We start from the raw sequence: 21,310 nt of genomic DNA, 5'->3' as shown, positions 1-21,310 counted from the left end.
GAGGATATGTCAATCAAACCTAAAGTAAAACATACAATCACACACACACACACAAAGCACCTTTGGCTCACACAGATGACTTTGTGGTTGTTCGACAGAACCAGGAGAAAAAAGTCCAAAGTTCAAAATGCTGTAGTCGATCTCTTGGGCTTAATTTGTCAATTTGTCAGTAGGGGCATACGTTTGCTAATTGGAAAAGCAGTTTTTATTTAAATTGTATTGCTGTTAAAAAAGTAAAACCTGATTGTTCACAACTTCCTAGAGACAATTAAAGGAGAACTTTGTTGTTCTGGCACAAAAACACTGACCAGTGAGCCAAAACCTCTTTCGCTCTAATTGGCACAGTTGACCATCCTGTACACACGCACACACACATACACACACACACACACACATACAGAGAGATCTAAGAACACATAGGACTTACAAAGACACAGAAACAGAACTCTGACCATCTTTGTTAAACTGGTGGACAGTGAAGTGTTTTGTTACAGAGACACAATCCGACTGTGTCAGTTCATTTGTTTTTCCTGCAGAGCTTTAAGTTTGCTCAGATGCCTTACATTGCAACAGGACTGTTTTAAACAAGTGAAATATTTTCATATAGGTGTGGTTTTTTACTTGTTCCCAATCTTTTCTTGTCTGATGTAATCCCGGGGCACTATCCATCATTTAATGTGTTATTTTCAGGTGAATTCGGTTTGGTCAAGTGTGCATTTAACTTCTCTTCGGATGTGCAGCTGGATGTATCAACCATTCATCAGTTGCTTTCATGACCACATCTGCTTTCTGACAACCTTGTAGCCAGGCACTCTGAACCCCAGTATGTGGTGTTCAAATGTTACACCTATATACCTGTTTTTTGTGATGGTAAGGATTGGCCTCAAACAAATTTCTATTCTCTCTGTAATCACATAAAGGAATAACTGAGTTCATGGTTCCACTTCATGGCCCAACATTCAGACTGGATATTGCAGATCATGTGTATGAACTATTTTGATTTGACATTTTCTGTCAGTCACATGAATGAGCTTGAACCATAGTCTGTGAAGTGCGAACCACTCTCAAATGCATTACTCTTTATGACCACTAGGTGGTGGCCACCATCTCATCTTGAGGTACTTTCATTCGTCATAGGCCAATATGCAATATGCATACATCTGCTTGTAGGGCCTTTTAGTGTAGTCGAATTTATTTTGCACAAATATGTATAATAGACTTCGAGAATGACATCATACAGGTTTTTTGTAAGTGACATTAAACATAAACAACACTCAAAAATAATAATAATTACAGAATTATAAAAGTTTGACTCATAGTCCCGTTGGGATTGTGTCAAAATTTTTTCCAATCTCCTTATTCTGCGAATAAATTCATAGCATCCCTGTGCGATCGGCTGTGACAGTAAACCAATTAGAGTTTATTGTTGGGGCGGTTGCTAGGTAGAGCGGGAAGTGAGAGAGAGAGGTGAAGGGTGAGAGGGTTATTCTTCCTGGAATCCAGAGGCCCCTAAACAGGGTCACCCCGTATAGAAAGAAAAAGGGGGTCTGAAAATACTGATAAGAATGTGGCAGCTTTTCACAAGTCACTGCACATGAAAGTGCATGGCTGCTTTCTTTTTATTTGATGACACCTGACCAAAATAAGTGATCCCACAAATCCTTTCATTTCAATCATACACACAAACATGAACATTTGTCCTAGTTAAGTAAGTGACACCTTAGTGACCTCTTGCTATTGTCATGTCCCAGGAAGTCTATTGCCACAGCTGCTCAGAGACAACAGCGCAATATCCATAAGATTCTTGAACTTGCTCCAAAAGCGATTGTGTTGCAAATTTATGACATGGAAATGCTATTTAATTTGACATAAAGACATTTTATAAAGAGCATTAATACTATGCATTGTTTACAAAATTCCCTGGGTCGGACAAAAAGGGCAGAGAACTCTCTTTGTATTTGTTGCAAGTCTTATCCGTCGAAAGAACAACTGTATTTGTATGTGTAGACCTTATTCCAATCTATTAACTGTCATTTTTCTGACATTTATTTCTTTCAGGAGACTTCAGCGTCGATACAATAATGACATAGTTATGTTTGTAAGGAAAGCAAAGTTTAAAGCTGCATTAATAAGATCTTTTCATATTTTCGGGGATGGCATGACTATGGCCCTGATCAGACCTGGCATTACTAACATCCGTCTGATCGTCACTGAGGACACAAGTGGTCACATTTTCATGAAAGGTGTGAACACTAAGAGATGTCCACTTGTGATCGGATCACTCAAGACGCAGGTTAATACCAGGTCTGAACACGGCCTATGTGTAATGTGGAAGGGGTTGCTTGCAGTGTCGGACCACTGTAGTCTACTGTTCCCTTCAGTTCCATGGTGCTTTAAAAGGTCTTTCAGCTCATTGTTTTATGACCCTATAACTTTTACTGCGTTGGTTCACTGTCACTCAACATCTTTAGCCACAGGAAGGAGCTTTTTTTTCATCTATAAAGCGATGATAAACCCACAGGATAATGTGAGAAGCTGGTGAACGTTGTAATCGAAAAGCAAAGGTGAAATTAAATCAGTAAACACTGCTTGAAAGGCATATCCTGTTGTTATCATGTCTCGTAGAACTGTGAACCCTTAAAGCCAGAACCAACCCCCTCTGCTTAACCTCAGCTTATTAGGACCTAGGGAAGGGTCAGTGGCTGGTAGGAGGTGTAATTATACAGCACATAACTATGATGGTGTGTGTGTGTGTGTGTGTGTGTGTGTGTGTGGTGGAGCATCAGGGCTGCGCCCCATGCTAACCCTATCTTACTGAGCCCCTCTGTCCCATTCCACATCCCCCCATCTTTTGACTAAACCATGACTAATCAAGCTTCTTCCCCTGGGGGGGTTTCTCACCCTCTCTTTAAATCTTAAACCCATCATCTGCTCCATTAGAGACCCACCCCTCCCAAGTTTTTTTTCCCACCACCCCAAAAAATTGACTTTGGATATTTAAAAGAAAAATGCAACAACCAACAACGCAGGCCCAGATGAGGCAGTTAGGAGATTGCAATCCAAGGAATTATGTATAAGTAGTGTAAGTGCAACATATATGAATAAAAAAGGAAAGTAATCATTGTTTGTAATCCCCTATCATATCTCTTTACGAGCATGTCTGACATCATAGGAGTTTTTTTTCATTTTTTATTCAGATTATGGACAACAATTCCTGACCATTTTCTACAGTGCCGAGCAGCACCAAGTCAGTTACAGCGTGTGTATTCTTTAAATGTGTGAGACACACCGATTGCATCTCTGTGATTGTTCGGTGTGGCCATTTCCCTTGAATTAAACATAACCACTACCATTTTTAACGCAGCAATGGATATAGGAAAACAATAATGAAATAAATGAGCATAAAAATGCAAAGTTTGGATGGCTAAAATGAAGTTCCTCTTCATTGCCGTTGCTATCGTAAAAAAGGCAAATACAGGACAGGTTCTCCGATTGTCAGTACGTGGGACAGTTGTCGACAGTTGCCCGTTTGTCAGGACCAGAGGCTGTACATCAAAAGACGGAAGACACGTCTCCATACACGTGACCGGTGACCAGTAATGGGTCCGTCCCACCTGTCAATCACGATGTTTCAGATTGATGCCACCACAAAAACAGAGTGCACCACAACGGACTTCAGTGCGACCACACCTCTCACGTATGGAGTCTGAACAAACAACTCCACCCTCCACTCGATGCTCCAGATCCTCAGCAGCACGTCAGCTCCTGCTGGACCTCGGCAAACATTTAGAGAAGCACAATACAACAGAACAGGCCTCCCTTTGTCATCATCCGCATGGGGCCTCGCTCTCTCTCTCTCTCTCTCTCCGTGATCACTGAGCTGCAGCAGAGAGACATGGTTCCATTGAACCTTTTGTCATATATATATACATACATATATATATATATATATATTTCAAGTTACAATCGCTGTTACTGCAAGGTTTGTTATGTCAAATATACAGAATCAGTATTCTTCTGATTGTAGCTAAAAGTAAATCAGAGATAGGTAAGACATGAAGTTGGATTAAAGGGTAGTCATTTTATTTCTATACATAATATTTTCTCCTCTTGGTCTGATTACAATTAACTTTATTAAGGGCATTATATAGATAATATTAATAGAAGTAAATCCAGTGTTTACTGTATTAAACACAACTGCACTTCTCTCCAAACTCCAATCTTCTCTTCCGCACCATAGCATAGTCACAAACTTTGAATTTTATTTTTATGTTTTTTCCTCTCGCACACTATTTTCAATCTGCCCCGCCTGTCTGAACCAGTGCTTTTCTAGACTCATTAAGCGTAATTTATTTTTCAAATGGTATTTTGTTGGCTATCTCACAACCCCCATTATCAGTAGAGACCCTTATGGTCATTAAGATGTGACGATGTTGGCTCCCGCTGAATCTTGGTTTGTTAAGGTGCCGTCCTCGTGACATTTCTCCCGGTGCACACTGTCGCAGCAGGAGACAACAAGTATTTTGCAACTGCGGCACATGGAGCGATGCTCTAAATCAGTCTGTGTGTGTGTGTGTGTGTGTGTGTGTGTGTGCGTTGGTGAGTTTGACAGGCTGTTCATATGGTGTGATGAGAGACCACAAGTTTGATCCAGAGAACACACACACACACACACACACACACACACACACACAGACGGGAGGAAAGGAGGAGGAAGAGGAGGAGGAGGAGGAGGAGGGAGGAGTAGTGAACTAACTAACTCTCTAATCTAGTTGGCTGTGTGGTAGAGTGCCAGAGGAGGGGGGAGTTAGTAATTACACTGTGAGAGAGAGGGGGGAGAGAGAGAGATGTCAGGGAGCATGAGACAGAGACGGACGGAGAAAGCGAGGACTTATAACGAGAGTGGAGAAGAAGGAAAAAGAGAAAAGTGAAGAAGCAGCAGAGAGGGCAGTCAGAGGCCGAACTGTCACCATCTCCTGAAGTACCGAGACTTACTTTTACACATTGTGTAGGATTCCACACTGCGCCTCCTCTCCTACAGCCGGAGACGTCGCACCTGTCTTGGCCATCGTTTGCACATGTGTTGTGTTTGGTGACCTCAGTGAACGGGACCAGTGTGAAGCAGTGTGTGTGTGTGTGTGTGTGTGTGTGTGTGTGTGGACACAACTGTGAGGAGCTGAAAGAGGATGGGAGCCCTTCGCCTCGCTCTCGCCCTCCTCTTCCTCCTCGCCTCTCCTGCACAAGCCCAGTGGTGGAGTTTCATCTGGGCAAACCCCAAACCCGGCTCCGACTCCTCTCCTCCCTCCGTTCGTCCCTCCATCACCTCTCCATCCACCACCTCCCCGGGCCCATCTGACGCCCCGCGGACAACAGCGCAGGTGGGAGAGGGGGACGGGGTGACGGAGGAAACGGCGGAGGAGAGCACTCACACAGACGGGCCTGTTCTGGCGCCTACACCCAGGCCAGGAGCCTTCATTTCTGGCCATAGCACTCCAGAGGAGAACGCAGGTGGAGGCAGCAAAGCCAAGCCCCAGTACAAACCACTGAAACACTGGAAGGGTGGTGAGTGTTGCAGGTGTCGGAGAAGAAAAAATGTCTTTGCTTAAATCTCTCATTAGCACAAAAGCAGAACTATGCTTGGTTTCAATTGCTTCATATTCATTTTTAGATATTTGATTAGCTATTATAATGGTTATAACAGCAAATCCAAACCTCTCTGGCCCTTGAAAGATGGAGCAATGTCTACACGCCATTCCCTCATCATAGGTCATGAGCAACAAAATAGAGATGTTCTCTGAATTCATCTATTCAGCATTCCACAACAACAAAAAAGGCAAAGATTAACAAAAGATCAGGAAAATTGACATAATTTGTGTAGCAGAGTTTTACAAATTGATTATTTTCCATCTTGTTTATCTATGTTCTTTCTATCTTGTTGCCTGGATTAGACCATATCTTTAGCAATGGGGAAAAAAGCCCTTAATGGCACATTTATTTGTTTTCTTTTTGGCCACTTGGGGGCGGCAGAAAAAGAAGTTGCAAACACAACATTGGCCCCTTTATGTTGTTTATTGATTATGAGGAACTTGTTAGCAAACAGTTGCACATGCACACGGATACACGTTGTGCTTCTGAATTGAAAACAGCTGCCGGAAACAAATGTTAAGAAAGTTGCAGGATGTGAAACCGAAACAGTGAGCTGAAAGACGCCTAAGTGGCTAGAGTTGATAATGCTGTGACTATGAGCAACCCCTTTTAACAGACTACGTTGTTTGACCATGGTTAATATGAAAATGTTGATCAGTTCAGCATTGAGCACTATGCAAATGTAATATAGGCTATACCCAAAACAGCAATGGCTGAAAGTAGTGATCTTTACTGTCGAGCAGTTCGTTCCTGTTGTTACATGTGATTTAAGATCTTCTATCTGCCCACAACCGTGCGGGAGGTTGGAACTTTTTACTCTCTTTTACATCCTGTGTTGTGGCGGATGGGTCAGCGGATGGGTCAGTGGATGAGTCCTGTACCTCCACTATCTAAATCTTTAAATCACAACATGTATCTTAGACTTCCTCAAATCATGTCCCAGTGTGTCTCACGAGGCAGGACACAAGTGAAGTTGATGCGACACAGTAGTACCTGCGTGTGCTCTGCGCTAGTGGGAGAAATGTAGACGACAGAGGAGCAGCGAGCTTTTGTGTGGCACGCCGGGGTCAAGGCGGATTTTAAAGGTTATAAACGGCAGCGCAGAGGGGGTTGTTCATATAGGGTTTCTTTCTCTTTTTTTAAGTCTCCACGAGATGATCAAGCATCCACGTGGCGATCATGACGAGGATTAGGTTCAGGAGAAGGTGGGGGTGGGGTGGGGTGAGATGAAGGAATGATCAGACCACACTGCTTACAACTGAAGAAAGCCGTGAATGAAACTGACATAGTGACATGATTCACTGTGTGATTGACCTGACGTCAAACTCAACGCTCCGCTTGTCGAACGAAGGATCTGGACCTGGTGGCCATGGCGGTGTCACATCTGGGGACCGGATTTGCAACATGTGTTGTGTGAAATATGTGTTTAAAATCTCATTAGTGTCGGCATGAATTATCAAATCCATATCACATGATGATCATTAGAGACGGATTTGCCTGCAGGCCTTGTTAACACGTGTGTGTGTGTGTGTGTGTGTTTGTGTGTGTGGCCCCTTATATACAAAGTCTTGCCATATTGCCCCCATATAAGATCTCACGTTATGCCGCCTTTGCATGTTCACACCCAACTGAACAATCTGTCTAAGATGACGTGTGTCACTTTCCATAAGCATGTCAGCATTCCAGAACCAGAGGCATGATGTGTAACTCAGCAGTGTCGACATCCTGGCCCTTATACACACATTCAAAAAAAAAAAAGTAACTACCTTCATGTTTTTAACTCTTCTTACTGCAGTTGGGATCACCTGAGACGGATGTTAATGCAGATCCTAACAGAGTCTTGGTTTTGACCTCGTCTTGTTTCCTTTATTTTCTGGCCGACCTGGATCCAGAGAACTTGTCTTGGCATCAACAGTGTCAACATAGATTCCTCCAGCATATTGAGATGGCTGCCGTCCAAGCTATGACCGGTAATCGCCACTAGGTCTCTGCTCGGACAGTAAGGTTTTTTTTTAAAATTGAGGAGTTAGATCTGTGCGGTGGTAACAAGGCAACATACTGTCTGTCATTTCACTCAGAGCCGCCGCTGTCTGTCCGTCTCCTCATTGCAGAGCTCTGACGACTACACATCTGGATTGGAGGTGTAAGGGCTTTGGTGTGCATGTGTGTGTGCGTGTGTGTGTGTGTGTGAGAGTGTTTGTGAAGAAGTCCACCTTCACACACACACACACACACACACACACCCTCTAATCAGGTATGTTTCCCGTCGGTCAGGCTGATGAATTAGAGACCCCCAAATGTTGGGCTGTCTGGTCTGCGGGTGAGATGTGTGTCTGATGTGTATGCAAATGCATTTTTTACCTGCGCCTAGGTTTGTGTGTTCGTGTGTGTGTGTGTGTGTGTCTGCGTGTACGCGTGCATAACAGAGTTATAGGTAGCAGGGGTGAGTCTGTCTGGAATGCTGGGATGAGAGTTTGTCGCTACGGGAGATGGGCTCCATAGAGGAAGGGATCAAGGGAATGTGAAGCCAGCTCATCACGCACACACACACACACACACACACACACACGCCCTCAAATGCTCTAATTGCCTGCCCCTTGTGTGCGTGCGTGCATTTCTCTTTTCGGGAGGATTAAGTCAGTGCGAGGCAGAGGTAGGAGGTGCAGACAGAGTGGGGATCAAAGGAAAAGGCATGTCAGGATGATCCACATGTACGTCTCGTCCTTTCTCCAAATCTGACCCAGCAACACGCGAGGTGACACACGATGGACGTGGGTTTGGATGTGGGGGTCAGACATGTGACATGTGCCAGAGCACCTACTGTCCACCTCTGAGGTCACGTACACCTGTGGGTGGATGTTTCAGTCAAGTGATCCCGCTGTCAAGGAAAACCTTTTGGCAGGCAAATTCCTAAAAACATGTTGACTTTTGATCACTTTCTCTCTCCTGGAGGTTATTCTGTTGACTATAACTCGTGGGTCAAACTAAACAAGTCACATGGGAACAAATACAGACACTCACCTGTTGCTCCTTCCTCACCCCCCTTCCTCTCTCTCTCTCTCTCTCCATCTGTCAGAGCGAGGCTCGGGGGGTCATCTGGACCTGACTGAGTTGATCGGCGTGCCCCTCCCTCCCTCGGTCGCCTTCACTCCCGGCTATGAGGGTTTTCCCGCCTTCAACTTCGGGCCTGAAGCCAACATCGGCCGGCTCACCAAGACCTTCGTGCCGGGGTCGTTCTACAAGGACTTTGCCATCATTGTCACGGTAACGCTTTAAGAGTTGGGCTCCCGTAACCTTTTAAACCTTATGCTGTGATATGTATATTGCAGGAGTTTATCTTTATGTAAAACAGCTAATGCTCAGCTAGTGCCTCTCTGTGGCCGCACCTTGTTTTATTCTGATAATTTATTCTTTAAAGTATTTAAATGTCTTATGACTGCAATATTTGTATTATGCAAGCACTGCACTGATCTCCCCTGTCTTCGACCCCACGCTCACTCCAGGTGCGACCAGCCAGCCAAAGAGGAGGCACGCTCTTTGCCATCACAGACGCCCGTCAGAAGGTGGTGGAGCTGGGCCTGGCCCTCACCCCTGTCCGCGGGGGCCTCCAGAGCATCCTGTTGTACTACACTGACGCGGAGCAGGCCTCCCACAGCCACAAAGCTGCAGCCTTCAGTGTCCCGGACATGACCGACCAGTGGACACGGTTCACGGTGAGCACCACAAAGGGTTATACAGTGTATGTAATGTGGCAAATTATAGAGATGCGGTTTTATCAAGCTGGTACTGGACCTTTATTATTATCACAATAATCCAGAGGCCAGACCTTTGACCACATGACAAAAGCACGTGTCTCATCTCCCCTGTGTTAGCTTCCCTTCCCTGGCTGCCTGTGTGTTGTTGATTTTAGATTAATTGTCCCGATTCATTCTTGGCTCATCAAACCACAGATTAAAATCATCCAAAACGTCCCTGTTAGATATTCCTCAGTCGAGACTGAAGACAGGTTACGGGGGCCTTTGCAGTCAGGGCCCCAACCCTCTGGAATAGTTTACCTAAGGAACTCTGTCTCTTCTTTTTTTTTTAACTATTACCATTCCTGTGCTATTTCACTTGATTTATCTGATTTGTAACTGACGTTGTATTTTTGTGTTGGTTGTCTTTGTTTGAGCTTGTTTCGCATAGTACATCTCTGTAATTGCCAAACTCATTAACTTATCGAGTGTTTGGTTCCTATATAATTCTAAAAATTGTCTTCTCCTGACTTTAAACAATAACACACACTTCTGAAAAGGGTGTGCCATCCTTGATGTCACTTTTGCTAAAATTAAAAGTGTTTCGATTAAAACACTTTGGCCATGTTAAATGATGGAAAAACAAAACAGAATTTGTATATTCCAGAAGACTTTGGAGATAAAGTATTTGTTTTAATTAAATGTTATAATTAAAAATAGACATACATTGGTTATCAAACCTTTATTGTTTTAAAACACTGTCTGTATTGACTAAAAGGTCCGTGTGTGCACAGGTGTGCACAATATGTTCAAGTGGCAAAAACTATATATAATAGACTTCCATGAGTGTTTATTAACTTTTTTTAACCATCTCAGGTATTTAAGGGGTTAATATCGAGAAGGCTTGTTAGAGTGCAGAGCGCACCTGACACTGACCTCCTTGGAAGGGCAGAATTTAAAAGATAATTTCTCTCCAGGAAAGATGATATCTCTGTAATTCACTCAGACAAAGGCATCAAGTGAACAGAAGTCCTTGAAGAGTTCATTTGTAGGAGATAGAGGGGGGGGGGGAGCAAGTTTTTTTAAAGTGTGTATTTGCTTTGCCCGTCAGGTGGTGGTGGAGCACGAGGAGGTGCGTCTCCACATGGACTGTGGGGAGGCAGAGAGGGCCACTTTCCTTCGGAGGCCGGAGAGACTCACTTTTTCTCACAACTCGGGCATCTTCGTGGCCAATGCAGGGAGCACGGGGCTCGACAAGTTTGTGGTAAGTGAACAACAACATTTGCATCTGTCGGTGTGTGTGTGTGTGTGTGTGTGTGTGTGTGTGTGTGTGTGTGTGTGTTTGTATCCAGGAGAAGACAAAGGAGTTTTCCTTCTCGGTAAAGTTGGAGAAAGAACCAAGTCTGGCTTCCTGTGTCAATATCAGTTCGCAGTCGTTCTGTGCTGTTTGCCTCAGGATTACATTTGTTTGTGTGCGGAGGAGTGTGTTTGTGTGCGGAGGAGTGTGCACGTGTGTGTGTGTGTGTGTGTGTGTGTGTGTGTGTGTTTGTGGAGGAGTGTGAACGTGTGTGTGTGTGTGTGTGTGTGTGTGTGCGGAGGAGTGTGCACGTGTGTGTGTGTGTGTGTGTGTGGAGGAGTGTGAACGTGTGTGTGTGTGTGTGTGTGTGTGCGGAGGAGTGTGCACGTATGTTCTGGCCTCTCATTACCATGTAGAAGAGTTGAAATGTCGTCTGCCTCCAGTCTGGCTCCTCTGGAAATCTCCCAGCATTCAGTCTGCTCTAACGGTTTGTGTTTTCCTCTGTGAATTATTAATATGTTTGAGTTCCCAATGAGCAAACTATGAAAAATGCCTTCTGTCTGTGTTTTCCCTGTTTCCAACTCAATATTATTCAGGCCTTCAGATCCAGGAAAATGACAAAAACTTCATGTGAGTGAATTATTTGCGTGTTCCAGGTTGTATTTATAAGGCTGCAGGCACTCAGATGTCAGACATCTGCAGTGCATAATGATTCATCAATAATATAAAGGTAAAATCTGCCTACTGGCATCCAACAACTTTCTGGCATTTGGTATCTTAAATGAGTTGCATGTTGAATAGTGAGCTTTAAAGGTGCAGGTCGGCTTTTGTTAACTTTGGACAGAGTTTCCAGTCTTTATCCTAAACTAAGCTCAGCTATGCTAACTGCTACCTAATACTGTGGGAGAGAGGTATTAATATGAAGCCCCCTCTTTTCATTTGACAGTGTAGGTGTAATATTAAACATGATTCTGCAACCGCATGGCATCCATCGGCCAATCGTGTGGCAGCAGAGCATTGCATGAAATCATGCAGGTACATCACAATGGGGGGACATGCGATCAGCGACTTTGACTGTGGCATGCTTGTCGGTGTCAGACGGGCTGGTTTCAGTCATTCTGAAATCTCCTGGTAGTTTCACGGACAACAGCCTCAGACTGGTGCAAAAACCAAAACACATGCAGCGAAGTTGACCTTGTTGACGAGAGAGGTCAGAGGAAGGCGGCAGTACATTACTTCTGAGCTTTGCCAGGCCGTAGCGAGCTACATTTGATGGCTGGCTTTTCAAGGTTAATCCATTTGTAACTGTATATACAGCCAGGTCAAAACAGCGTCGAGATATCACAGTAAGCACGACCGGTCGACATCCTGCGCTGGCTCCGTTACAGAGTTTGACAAAGCTGTGAAGATCACAGACGAAGGGAGGATGAAGTAGAAAGAGAGAAGGTCGGAAACTGGAAGGGAGGAGAGGATGGAGGAGTGAAGCGAAGGCAGATGAGGAAGTCGGAAGTTTGAACAAGGCTGGCATGTGGTCGAGGCTTATTTGTGGTCACTACAATGGATCGACTCGGGCCTTTTTCTGCCAAGTGTTTCAAAGATGATCGTCTAGCAAGGTACAACGTGAAGCAATATTGTGGTTAGGGGGAAAAAACATGTTTGCATGCGTGTCATTTGAGGAAATATGTGTGGAATAGCAGTCCAGGGTCTCCCAGACATGAAAACACACTTTACATTCGAATTCTCCTCTGTCCCCCATTTCTCTCCTCTCACCCCCACCGGTTGCGGCAGATGTTTCGCCCACGACTGCGTCCGGTTCTGCTAGAAACGTCTTCCTGTTGCAGTTTGTTTTTCTTTTTTTTTTTTCAATTTGCTAACAAGCATCGTTCAGTACTGGAGATACTGTTAAAAACTCTTCATACAGCATCACCAACATGCATCTGAGTCAAACAATGTCTCCCCTCCCAAACTCACTGGAGTCACCAGAATAACATACAGGTCTCAAAATAAGCTCGTTCAACCAGAACACTGGCTACAATTCTCACTCAGAAAGCAAACACTGTCAATCACAACACACTGACTTAATAGAAACGCTTACCGTGATCCATGTTTCCAAACAAAAGCCTTCTGAGTCGTTGCCTGTTCCCGGTTTGGTCATTAGATAAAACATATTTGTAGGCTTCTATCTGAATTTGTAATCAGCGCTGTTTGGAATGATTCTTATTTGATTTCATTGTAATTATTCGTATGTATTTCAACAGATGTGGTCATTGAATGCATTTTGTGTGAAAGCAATGGAAAAGGATTCACAGTTTGGTCCACATAGAGTTTTGACAATGTGAATTCAGTTTGGACCAAATGCATGTTAGCAATTGAAAAAAAACCTGTAAAAGGGGGGGGGTCTTTTTTTTCTCCACAGCCGCTAAGTGCTGATCATTGTGGGAACTGTTGGGTTTTCTCCGTGATATTGTTTGACAAATTGAAACGATAAGAGTCAGGACTCTACCCAAAGAGTTAACTGCTGAAACTCCCCGCACTCTGACACGGTGGGAGTCACTGTCCGGCCCCGTTTGCAGTCCAAGGCTGACAGTCCTCACAAAAGATAAATATAAGCTGCTGGTCTTGTTGCCGTGGTGACTGGATGCGGTCAGTCCCACTTCATTCTCCTTTGTTTGGCGTAGCCTGACTTTCTGAGCGGGTTATCTGAAGCGTGGCCGCTCAGTATGTGCATGCTTAGCGGCAGCCATGTCCGGCCTGAAGTATCTGGGTCACTCCACATGTGTGTGTGTGCGTGTGTGTGTGTGTGTGCGCGTGTGTGTGTGTGTGTGTGTGTGTGTGTCCTTGGTGTGTGTTGTCTTGGGCCTCAAAGGAGAGCAGTCATAGTATGGGGCCCTTTTTCATCGGCATGTGTTTCTATGTGAATGCTGTGAAAGCTGTGAATGTTGTTGACCAGAGGAATGGACATCACTCTCCGTGTTACCATAGTAACCATCTACACCAGTCACACCATCAAGGGAGCTTGTGTTGTGAGTCTTGTGCCTGTTTGTGTCACGTAGCTCTAGAAATCAGGTTTGATTTTAACTTAACTCTTCTAAAGAAACTAAATTGAGCTGGAAAATGCAATAGTAATCTTTGCATTTGAAAATTTTAGACTGAAAATTAATTACTTTGAATGAATTGCAAAATCTTTTGTCATGTGTCATTAAAATAAAAATGTCTTTACGGGATGAATCCACCCTAAAACATTTTTTGTGTGTATTTCCATACATTTCACAATTACCACAAACATATACACATAATATTTTTTAAAATGACCACTTTCCCCACAACAGCAGTAAGACATTTGGAGCTGTTGTGATGTGGGTCTATATACAAAGCAGGATGAGATAAATTGTTTTGAGGGATAAAAAGTGTCATAAAGTGTCCGTGGAGATCGTGGTGGTAATTTGTGATCAGCATAAGAGTCATTTGAGATATCGGAGAGAGGGCTCTGTTCTGTTCCCTGAGACATTATGGTTTGGTTAATATACATTTTAATGGTTCATATTCACAACAGTCCCTCGTGTTAAATGCGTCACTCTGTGTCTCCAGGGCTCCATTCAGCAGCTGGTGATAAAAGATGATCCAAGGGCAGCAGAGGAGCAGTGTGAAGATGATGATCCATATGTGAGGAGCGCACACACACACACACACACACACACACACACACACACACACACACACACACAGACATACACACTTACTGAAACTGGATGATCTGCCAGGAGCAGTTCAATAATTGTACATGAACCAGGCATATGAATCTGCAGCGCCCCCTGGTGGTCAGACGACTTGAGTGAGAAAAGAAAGGTTAAGTTGTTACCGATTGGTCTGTCGATGCTCTTCGTCACAGCGGGGCTCCTAGTTGAAGGCGATTATCATGTGCTGGAGAAATCTAGACCTGAGATTGAAAGATTATCATGAGATTATATCATATATATTATATTTAATATATATATATTATGTTTTCTTTTTTTTTCAAACCATAGACCACATTGTTAGATTTGTGTTTGACAGTGATGAAAAAAGTACAAAATATCCACACACTAATACTTCTTCACCTGATAATCAGTGTGATCCAGCATTTACACTGACAGGTTCAATTGGTTAAATTCATCAGTGATCTGACAACTTTTGATTGTCTCATGTCACATGGAAGTAAATGTCAAACCAAGAACTTTGTACATTAATTATTTAGGGAAATCCAATAATTGGTTATATATCCATTGGAGCATTGCATCCTCTGTGGCTGACCGTGAGCCTGTTTCCTGAGACGAGCTTGTGATGTGATGTTTGACAAAGGCCTCGGGATTCACCAGCGGAGATGATGCCCTGGACGACAGAGAGACGGAGGAGGAAATGATGAAGAACGCGCTGGGGAGAAAACACGGCGCGCCACAGGTAGCTTGGGTCGGGTTGATGGCATCATTTCATTTCAGTCTGAATCTGTTGAATAAATTCACTCTGAAATATCAAATATATGTCTTTGGTAAGTTTGGGATTTCCACCAGAATGTGACATGGTGTTCTGTAGGTTTGTGCAACAGCTGCACAACACGAGTTTATTAAAATGAGGGTTTCTTTTGATGCTCTCACAGATGTAGGAGTGGATGTGTACACGTTTGTGTCAATGTGTCTGTGCATGTGTGTGTCAGCCTGTTGCATTTACTGCTGTGTTTGATCCACAGCCCCCCTTATCATCAGGAGTGTGTGTGTGTGTGTGTGTGTGTGTGTGTGCGTGTGCGTGTGTGTTTCTTCCCTGTTCCGGTGATATCTTTCATCCTCCCACAACCAGGAAGTCAGTCTGACCCCAAACATCCCATAATAAACGCAGACATTCAAGCTTCAAAAGAATCTGCATGTCATTCAAAAGCTGAATAAATGTTACCGGCCATTAAAGTAATGGTGAACTTTCCTTCCATCAGGAAACAGTGATCTTCACTTTGGAACCAGTGCTGACACTGTTTATTACCTATTGGATATAGTTTTGTGATTTAAGGCTTTTCATTTTCCCTTACATGTGCCTTAATTATGATATATATTTCTAAGCTGTTGGTTTTTGTTTTTTTGACCAAGTTCATTCGTATGAACTCCTTAACCATATGTCCATCTGTGGTTTTTGCTCCTAACTTGTACTTTCACATCCTTGTTTTTATTCACATTATTTGAGTGCTGTGGATGTGATTTAGGTTATCGCCTTTGAGTTTTCATCACAACCCTACCTTCAACAAAATACCTTAAAAAGTTAATGTGCATATTTCTCATGAAGCTTGTTATGAATGATCGATGGCACACCAAAAGTGAATCACAATCACCTCTTACTTTTCCTGTTACACTAGATTGGATTAGAGAATGAACATGGAGGATGCATCCTTCGAACTATAATGACTCAGTAACCCCTCTGTTTTGCAGGGGCTCCAGGACAGGCCGTCATGTTTTTACACACAGGAAGAGCGATTCTCATTTTTAATTATAGCTTTCATTTTGAGTTTCAAGTTTACGTTTTTTTTGTTCGTGATCTTCTTCCCACTAATCTTTTCAATCAGGAAGAGGACAGTGTTCCTGTCAGAGCTCCACCCACGGAGGCTCCAGAGGTGGAGCTTGATGAGTATTCTGGTCACATGACACCAACAGAGGCCAATGGGGAAATTCTGATGACAGGTCAGGACGAGTCGATGAGCAATTTACTGAACCACCTTTTTTAAATCAGCTACTAACTATGTTTGTCATGGTGAATAATTTGATTTTGTGCTTCATGGTCAGTGCCACTGCAAAGATCTGAATTTAATATTCAGAGCCAGTTAAACAGTGAGCTGAATGTAAGAGAAGCCGCTGAAATTACATCAGTGACTAAACTAAAGTAAAACACGGTGACGTCCTGTCCCGGTTACAGGGCCACACCGGACGGAGGAGGCAGGCGAGACCTCCGGAGACGTGAGTTCAGACATGGACATGGTCACCGCCAGTCAAAACCTCACAACATAGTTTAAGTGTCGTACAGTTTCTGTTGACTCCACACATGAGAGTAATTATTTGAATTTCCAGGGTCATGTCAGGCCCGGGTCGAAAGGAGAGCGTGGAGATCCCGGACCAGCCGGTCCACCCGGTCCCCCGGGACCGACCCCTCGACCTGGGCCTGCCCAGCCTGGACCGAGGGGCCCCCAAGGGCCAGCGGGAACGCCGGGATCCACAGGACTGCCGGGAAAAGACGGACAGCAGGTGTGTGTGTGTGTGTGTGTGTGTGTGTGTGTGTGTGTGTGTGTGTGTGTGTGTGTGTGTGTGTGTGTGTCCCTTTTTGACTTTTTTTCAACCTCTGAGTTGTTTTTGTGTCACCAACTCTCTCCCTTCGCAGGGGAGCAAGGGTGATAAAGGAGATCCTGTAAGTTAATTGATTTTATACGTCATCTTCTTTCTTCATTGCTACGTTTCACGTTGTGTGTAACTGATAACAACTGAACAAGATTGTGTCCTCGCCTCCAGGGTCAGAGAGGATCTCAAGGATTTTCAGGTTTGGATGGAAAAGTTGGACCCAAAGGAGATAAGGTACGACTGAAGCAACCCACATTGCAACTAAAATCTTAAAATAAATGTCCCTTTCCTTAAAGTAGAGTTGACCTTCCTGGTGTGCCCTGGCCTCCCCCTCTACAGGGAGACCCAGGAAGTGGTTTACCAGGCCCTCCCGGCCTCCCCGGGCCCCCTGGACCCCCCAGATCGCGCAGTGTACCTGTGAGTAACACCGCTCATGTTTCCGGTAGGGTACTTGTGTTTTGGTAGTGTCCTGCTTTTTTGGGGGGGTAATGAAAGTGGAGTCACGGTCAAGATGTTTGAACTAACATCGATCACCAGTACACGTCTGTGGTTGTGTGTGTGTTTTAGTATGGAGCAGATGCCCTGGGTTCTGGCTTTGAAGACTTGGACAGTGACACTGAACTCATCAGGGTAAGATTAAAAACCAGTGAGGCTGACGACATTATTGTCTGATATTTGAATTGACAGAGTGAAACGTTCCCTCTCCTCCAGGGTCCCCCTGGTCCACCAGGGCCCCCGGGGCCTCCCGGCCTCCCTGGACCCAACCCGTCACCTGACACAGCTCAAGGCCTCTCTCCTGGTGACACCGGGCCACCTGGTGTCCCGGGTGGAGACGGGCTCCAGGGTAAACCTGGAATACCAGTAAGTCTCCCAAATGAAAAGACAGACAATGTTTAAAACCTGCTTCAAAAAATGCACTTGTCAACTCTGACAACAAAATGTTGCAGCTCAGAAACAAACTTTAATACATTTATACATTGTCCGTGTACAACTACATGTGAAACCTTTACCTTTCCCTTCATGTTATACATGTGTCTGTGTGTATCTAGCATATAATTCTATATGCTTTAAAAAAAAAATCCAGATCTGGTGAAATCTTTTCTTTATTTTCCAGTTAAGTTTCACTTTTAGTTTGCAAGGATGCTGGAAGCAGGGGTGAAAAGGGGGCTGCAGTGCCCCCTGCTGACAATGGGCTGTAACTGCAAGGCAAACAAGTTTACTAAATAAATCTATTCAAAAATATATACATTTTTCTATCTTGACTATCATTTTGAGAGTCGTATAGCAGTTATTTTTATATTTTTTCATCATGTTTTATTTCATATTACTCACATTTGTGTAGCATATTTGATGCACAGATGTAGAGCGTGACGTATTGTTAAGGAGAAACTGAAAGGATTTCACTCGTGGTCATAGTGGTCTCAAAAACAACTAAAGCCAAGTTTGGGAAAAAATTCTGAAACTGGGATAAAATATTGTTGGCCTTTTAAATTCATGAAAAAATTATGAATGTTGCTCTGCTACGCTGCATTTAATATGACGTATTTATAAAGACTGTCTTTCAGCACCACCTGCTCTGACTGACTTCCAGCATCCCCATTAGTTTGTGTCTTAAATCTCACTAGTGATCATTATCTGTGTGTGACCAGTCTGTCTTTTATTCCCTCCCCACCTCTGTTCACCCCGCTGTAATTATTCTACATCTCCATTTCTCACCCATCTTTATCCTGCCCACACCTTGTTTCTGTTCTTCATCTTCGACCCCCCCCCCCACCACGTCCTCCTCTCCGCTCTCGTTTCAGATGATTGAGGATTGGTTTAGTGGCTCTGGGCCCGACGGGTCAGGTTTGAGCTCAGGGTCGTTCTCTGACCTCAGCTCAGGCCTCGGCTCCGGCTTCAGTTCTGGGTTCAGCTCTGAATCCGGTTTCGCCTCTGAGTCTGGGCTTGTCTTCGCGTCTGCTTGGGGTTCGGGCGAGGTATACGGTCGTGGTTTGCATGTAAAACCATCAAACGATAAACTGCAGAAATACAGTCGAAAGCCATTGTATTGAGGCAGCGTGACTCATCTATGACAAATAGGATCACATCTGACGAATAAGACAATCAACTACTGCACCAATTGTGTCCGGTCCAAATGAAGTCCCCTGCCCTCAGCGCTCTGCCTAATGACTGTACATTATCTCCTACCATGTTGTTTCTGACCACTGGCTGGCAGCTGGCTACGTGTGTGTGTCTACGTGCGTGCATCTGTGCGTGTGTGTGTGTGTCTCATTTGCTTTCTTTGCTGCTTGACAAATCCCCCTGACCTCCCAGGAGTTCTGACTTACTTCCAGTTCAAATGTTGTCATTACGGAATGAAACATTTCAGCATGAAGTTTCACTTTACATGACAAAGTGACTGAACTGTTATGAACCCTGCCAGGGATTTGCTTTCTAAGCTCTTGACCTCAGCGTCAGCTGCACTCCGCTTCTTTTCTTCAACGTGGTAGAGGAACAAATCTGCCTTTTGCACCGGTCTGTCTTATTGTCTCCATTTGCATATTGTTGTATATTGGCTGCTCTCCACCAAGGTGCACTGATGGCCTCATACATTGTTCACAACCATGCTCAAAATAATACTAGAACAGTGCCTAAATGTGTTTTTCAACAAGACCCTCGAGATCACCTAACAGCAATAAAGTGTTGGACGACACAAAGAAAAAAAATCTGTCATGTTTTGGAGGTTTGTTGTTACTGCAATACTCATTTTGGCCACAAGAGGCTGAAGTTCAGCAGAACTCAAGCCGAAAGGATTCTTAGAATCATGTCTTTGATTTTTCAACTGTTTTCAAACATGGAAAAAACTCATTTTTTAAAACACACACACACACACACACTTACACACAAACACACAAACACACACACAGAGTAGTCTGACCTTTGTCCCTGCCCATAATCAGGCATTGTTTTGCATTTTGCTTTTAGGATCCATTCTAAGTCAGTTAATTCACTGTGTCTTGGAATTTGCTGCGTTACTGAAACAAATCAGTGCACTATGTTGTCAGAAACATTGCTCTACTTTGTTCTGGTGCTGCTTGGTTAAAGGAATACAATGATTTTGTTTTCAATTCAAATCATTTCAACTTTCCTGTTAAGTGATGAGAGAACGAATCGTCCTTGCTTGGAAGTTTGCCGACTCCACTGCTCCCATGCTACATTTCAGCTGAATGACCGTTATCTTTCAGAATGGCGTTGATTGCACAAACAATTGGAAGACAACATTCTAATTCAATTGATACACATACAGCCACTCCTGTCAGACAGAGCGATTAAGTTAGTTTCACATGATTGACGACGGTTGGTCAGCAGCGCTGGAGCATGAGCATGTTGTAATGTGGTGTCTTGCGTTGATGTGGAATAGTGTCGGCGTGGATGAGCTCATCGCTTAAGAAAGCTGACTTACTAAGATCAGAATATTCCTTTAGACTGATGTGCCCTCAACTCTGGGTTTAGCCATGGCTACCGAAGCGCTTGGCATTAAATTGAGCCGTTTTTCTATACTCGCCTATTGTCTGTGTCACTGATGTATTTGTCTGTGTCAACATTGTGTCTGTCTGTGATCATATGTCCAGGGTCCGGCAGGAAAAGATGGGTCTCCAGGTCTACAAGGAGCTGGGGGAGAGAAGGTATGCACCTCCAAAAGGGATTGTGTCCGGGCCTGGAAGCTCAGCGAGCGACAGTGTATCAGAGTCATGGACCACCCCCGGTTTCAGCCATGTGATCACTGTTCTGTGTCTTTAAAATGAAAAGGAAAAGTCAAGTCTTGGCGATGTACAAGCAGTCTAATGATTTTCATAGATCCTCGATCGTCTTGGTTTCCATCCCTGGTCAATTGAAATCGAGGGGTGGATTCACATTGTCCTACCTATCGTTTTTTCCTTTAAACTATAGAATACTAGGTAGGAATAGTTAATAGGAAGGACAATTCGACCGCACCCAAGGGATAATGAAAGGAACCCAACTAAGGCAAGAGACACACTAGGAAGGCAAATCAAGGAAATAACTGCGTGAACAAACCAAAGGCCGCAACAAACAAAAAATCTTACAAGACTCTTTAAAGAAATAACAAAAAAGTCCATAAGAGGTCATTAAAAGCACGAATAACAGTCCACAACGAAAAACACAAGGACTTTTCAAGAGTTCACGGAGGCAGAATCATGACACAGACATAATGCTCCTTTCTTTTCTTCCTTCATTACATCATTAGGGCGACCAAGGGTTACCTGGGCTACCCGGACCAAAGGTAATGT

General features: G+C 44.0%; 1 protein-coding gene across 5 annotated transcripts in view; it reads left to right on the top strand.

The window, feature by feature from the left end:
* The window catches only part of col15a1b (collagen, type XV, alpha 1b), a 50,824-nt gene that overhangs the window by 11,577 nt on the left and 17,937 nt on the right, over positions 1-21,310 (top strand). For 2 of the 5 annotated variants that reach the window (XM_047331792.1, XM_047331791.1), the window contains exons 1-17: positions 4,819-5,562; positions 8,723-8,910; positions 9,150-9,359; positions 10,492-10,644; positions 14,266-14,340; positions 15,016-15,114; positions 16,259-16,373; positions 16,606-16,646; positions 16,758-16,931; positions 17,065-17,091; positions 17,193-17,255; positions 17,361-17,438; positions 17,589-17,651; positions 17,733-17,882; positions 18,824-18,997; positions 20,633-20,686; positions 21,268-21,303. In XM_047331792.1, coding sequence (XP_047187748.1) covers positions 5,187-5,562; positions 8,723-8,910; positions 9,150-9,359; positions 10,492-10,644; positions 14,266-14,340; positions 15,016-15,114; positions 16,259-16,373; positions 16,606-16,646; positions 16,758-16,931; positions 17,065-17,091; positions 17,193-17,255; positions 17,361-17,438; positions 17,589-17,651; positions 17,733-17,882; positions 18,824-18,997; positions 20,633-20,686; positions 21,268-21,303 — 2,076 coding nt within the window. In that variant the 5' untranslated portion in view covers positions 4,819-5,186. Of the gene's footprint in view, positions 1-4,818; positions 5,563-8,722; positions 8,911-9,149; positions 9,360-10,491; positions 10,645-14,265; positions 14,341-15,015; positions 15,115-16,258; positions 16,374-16,605; positions 16,647-16,757; positions 16,932-17,064; positions 17,092-17,192; positions 17,256-17,360; positions 17,439-17,588; positions 17,652-17,732; positions 17,883-18,823; positions 18,998-20,632; positions 20,687-21,267; positions 21,304-21,310 lie in introns of those variants that run through there. The other 3 variants (XM_047331795.1, XM_047331793.1, XM_047331794.1) reach the window with 2 other exon arrangements.

The sequence above is a fragment of the Scophthalmus maximus genome, chromosome 5 (genome assembly GCF_022379125.1).
Source record: "Scophthalmus maximus strain ysfricsl-2021 chromosome 5, ASM2237912v1, whole genome shotgun sequence".
In the NCBI taxonomy this organism is placed as follows: domain Eukaryota; kingdom Metazoa; phylum Chordata; class Actinopteri; order Pleuronectiformes; family Scophthalmidae; genus Scophthalmus; species Scophthalmus maximus.
Note: the sequence above shows the minus strand (reverse complement) of the source record. Positions and strands in the feature narration are given on the sequence as shown.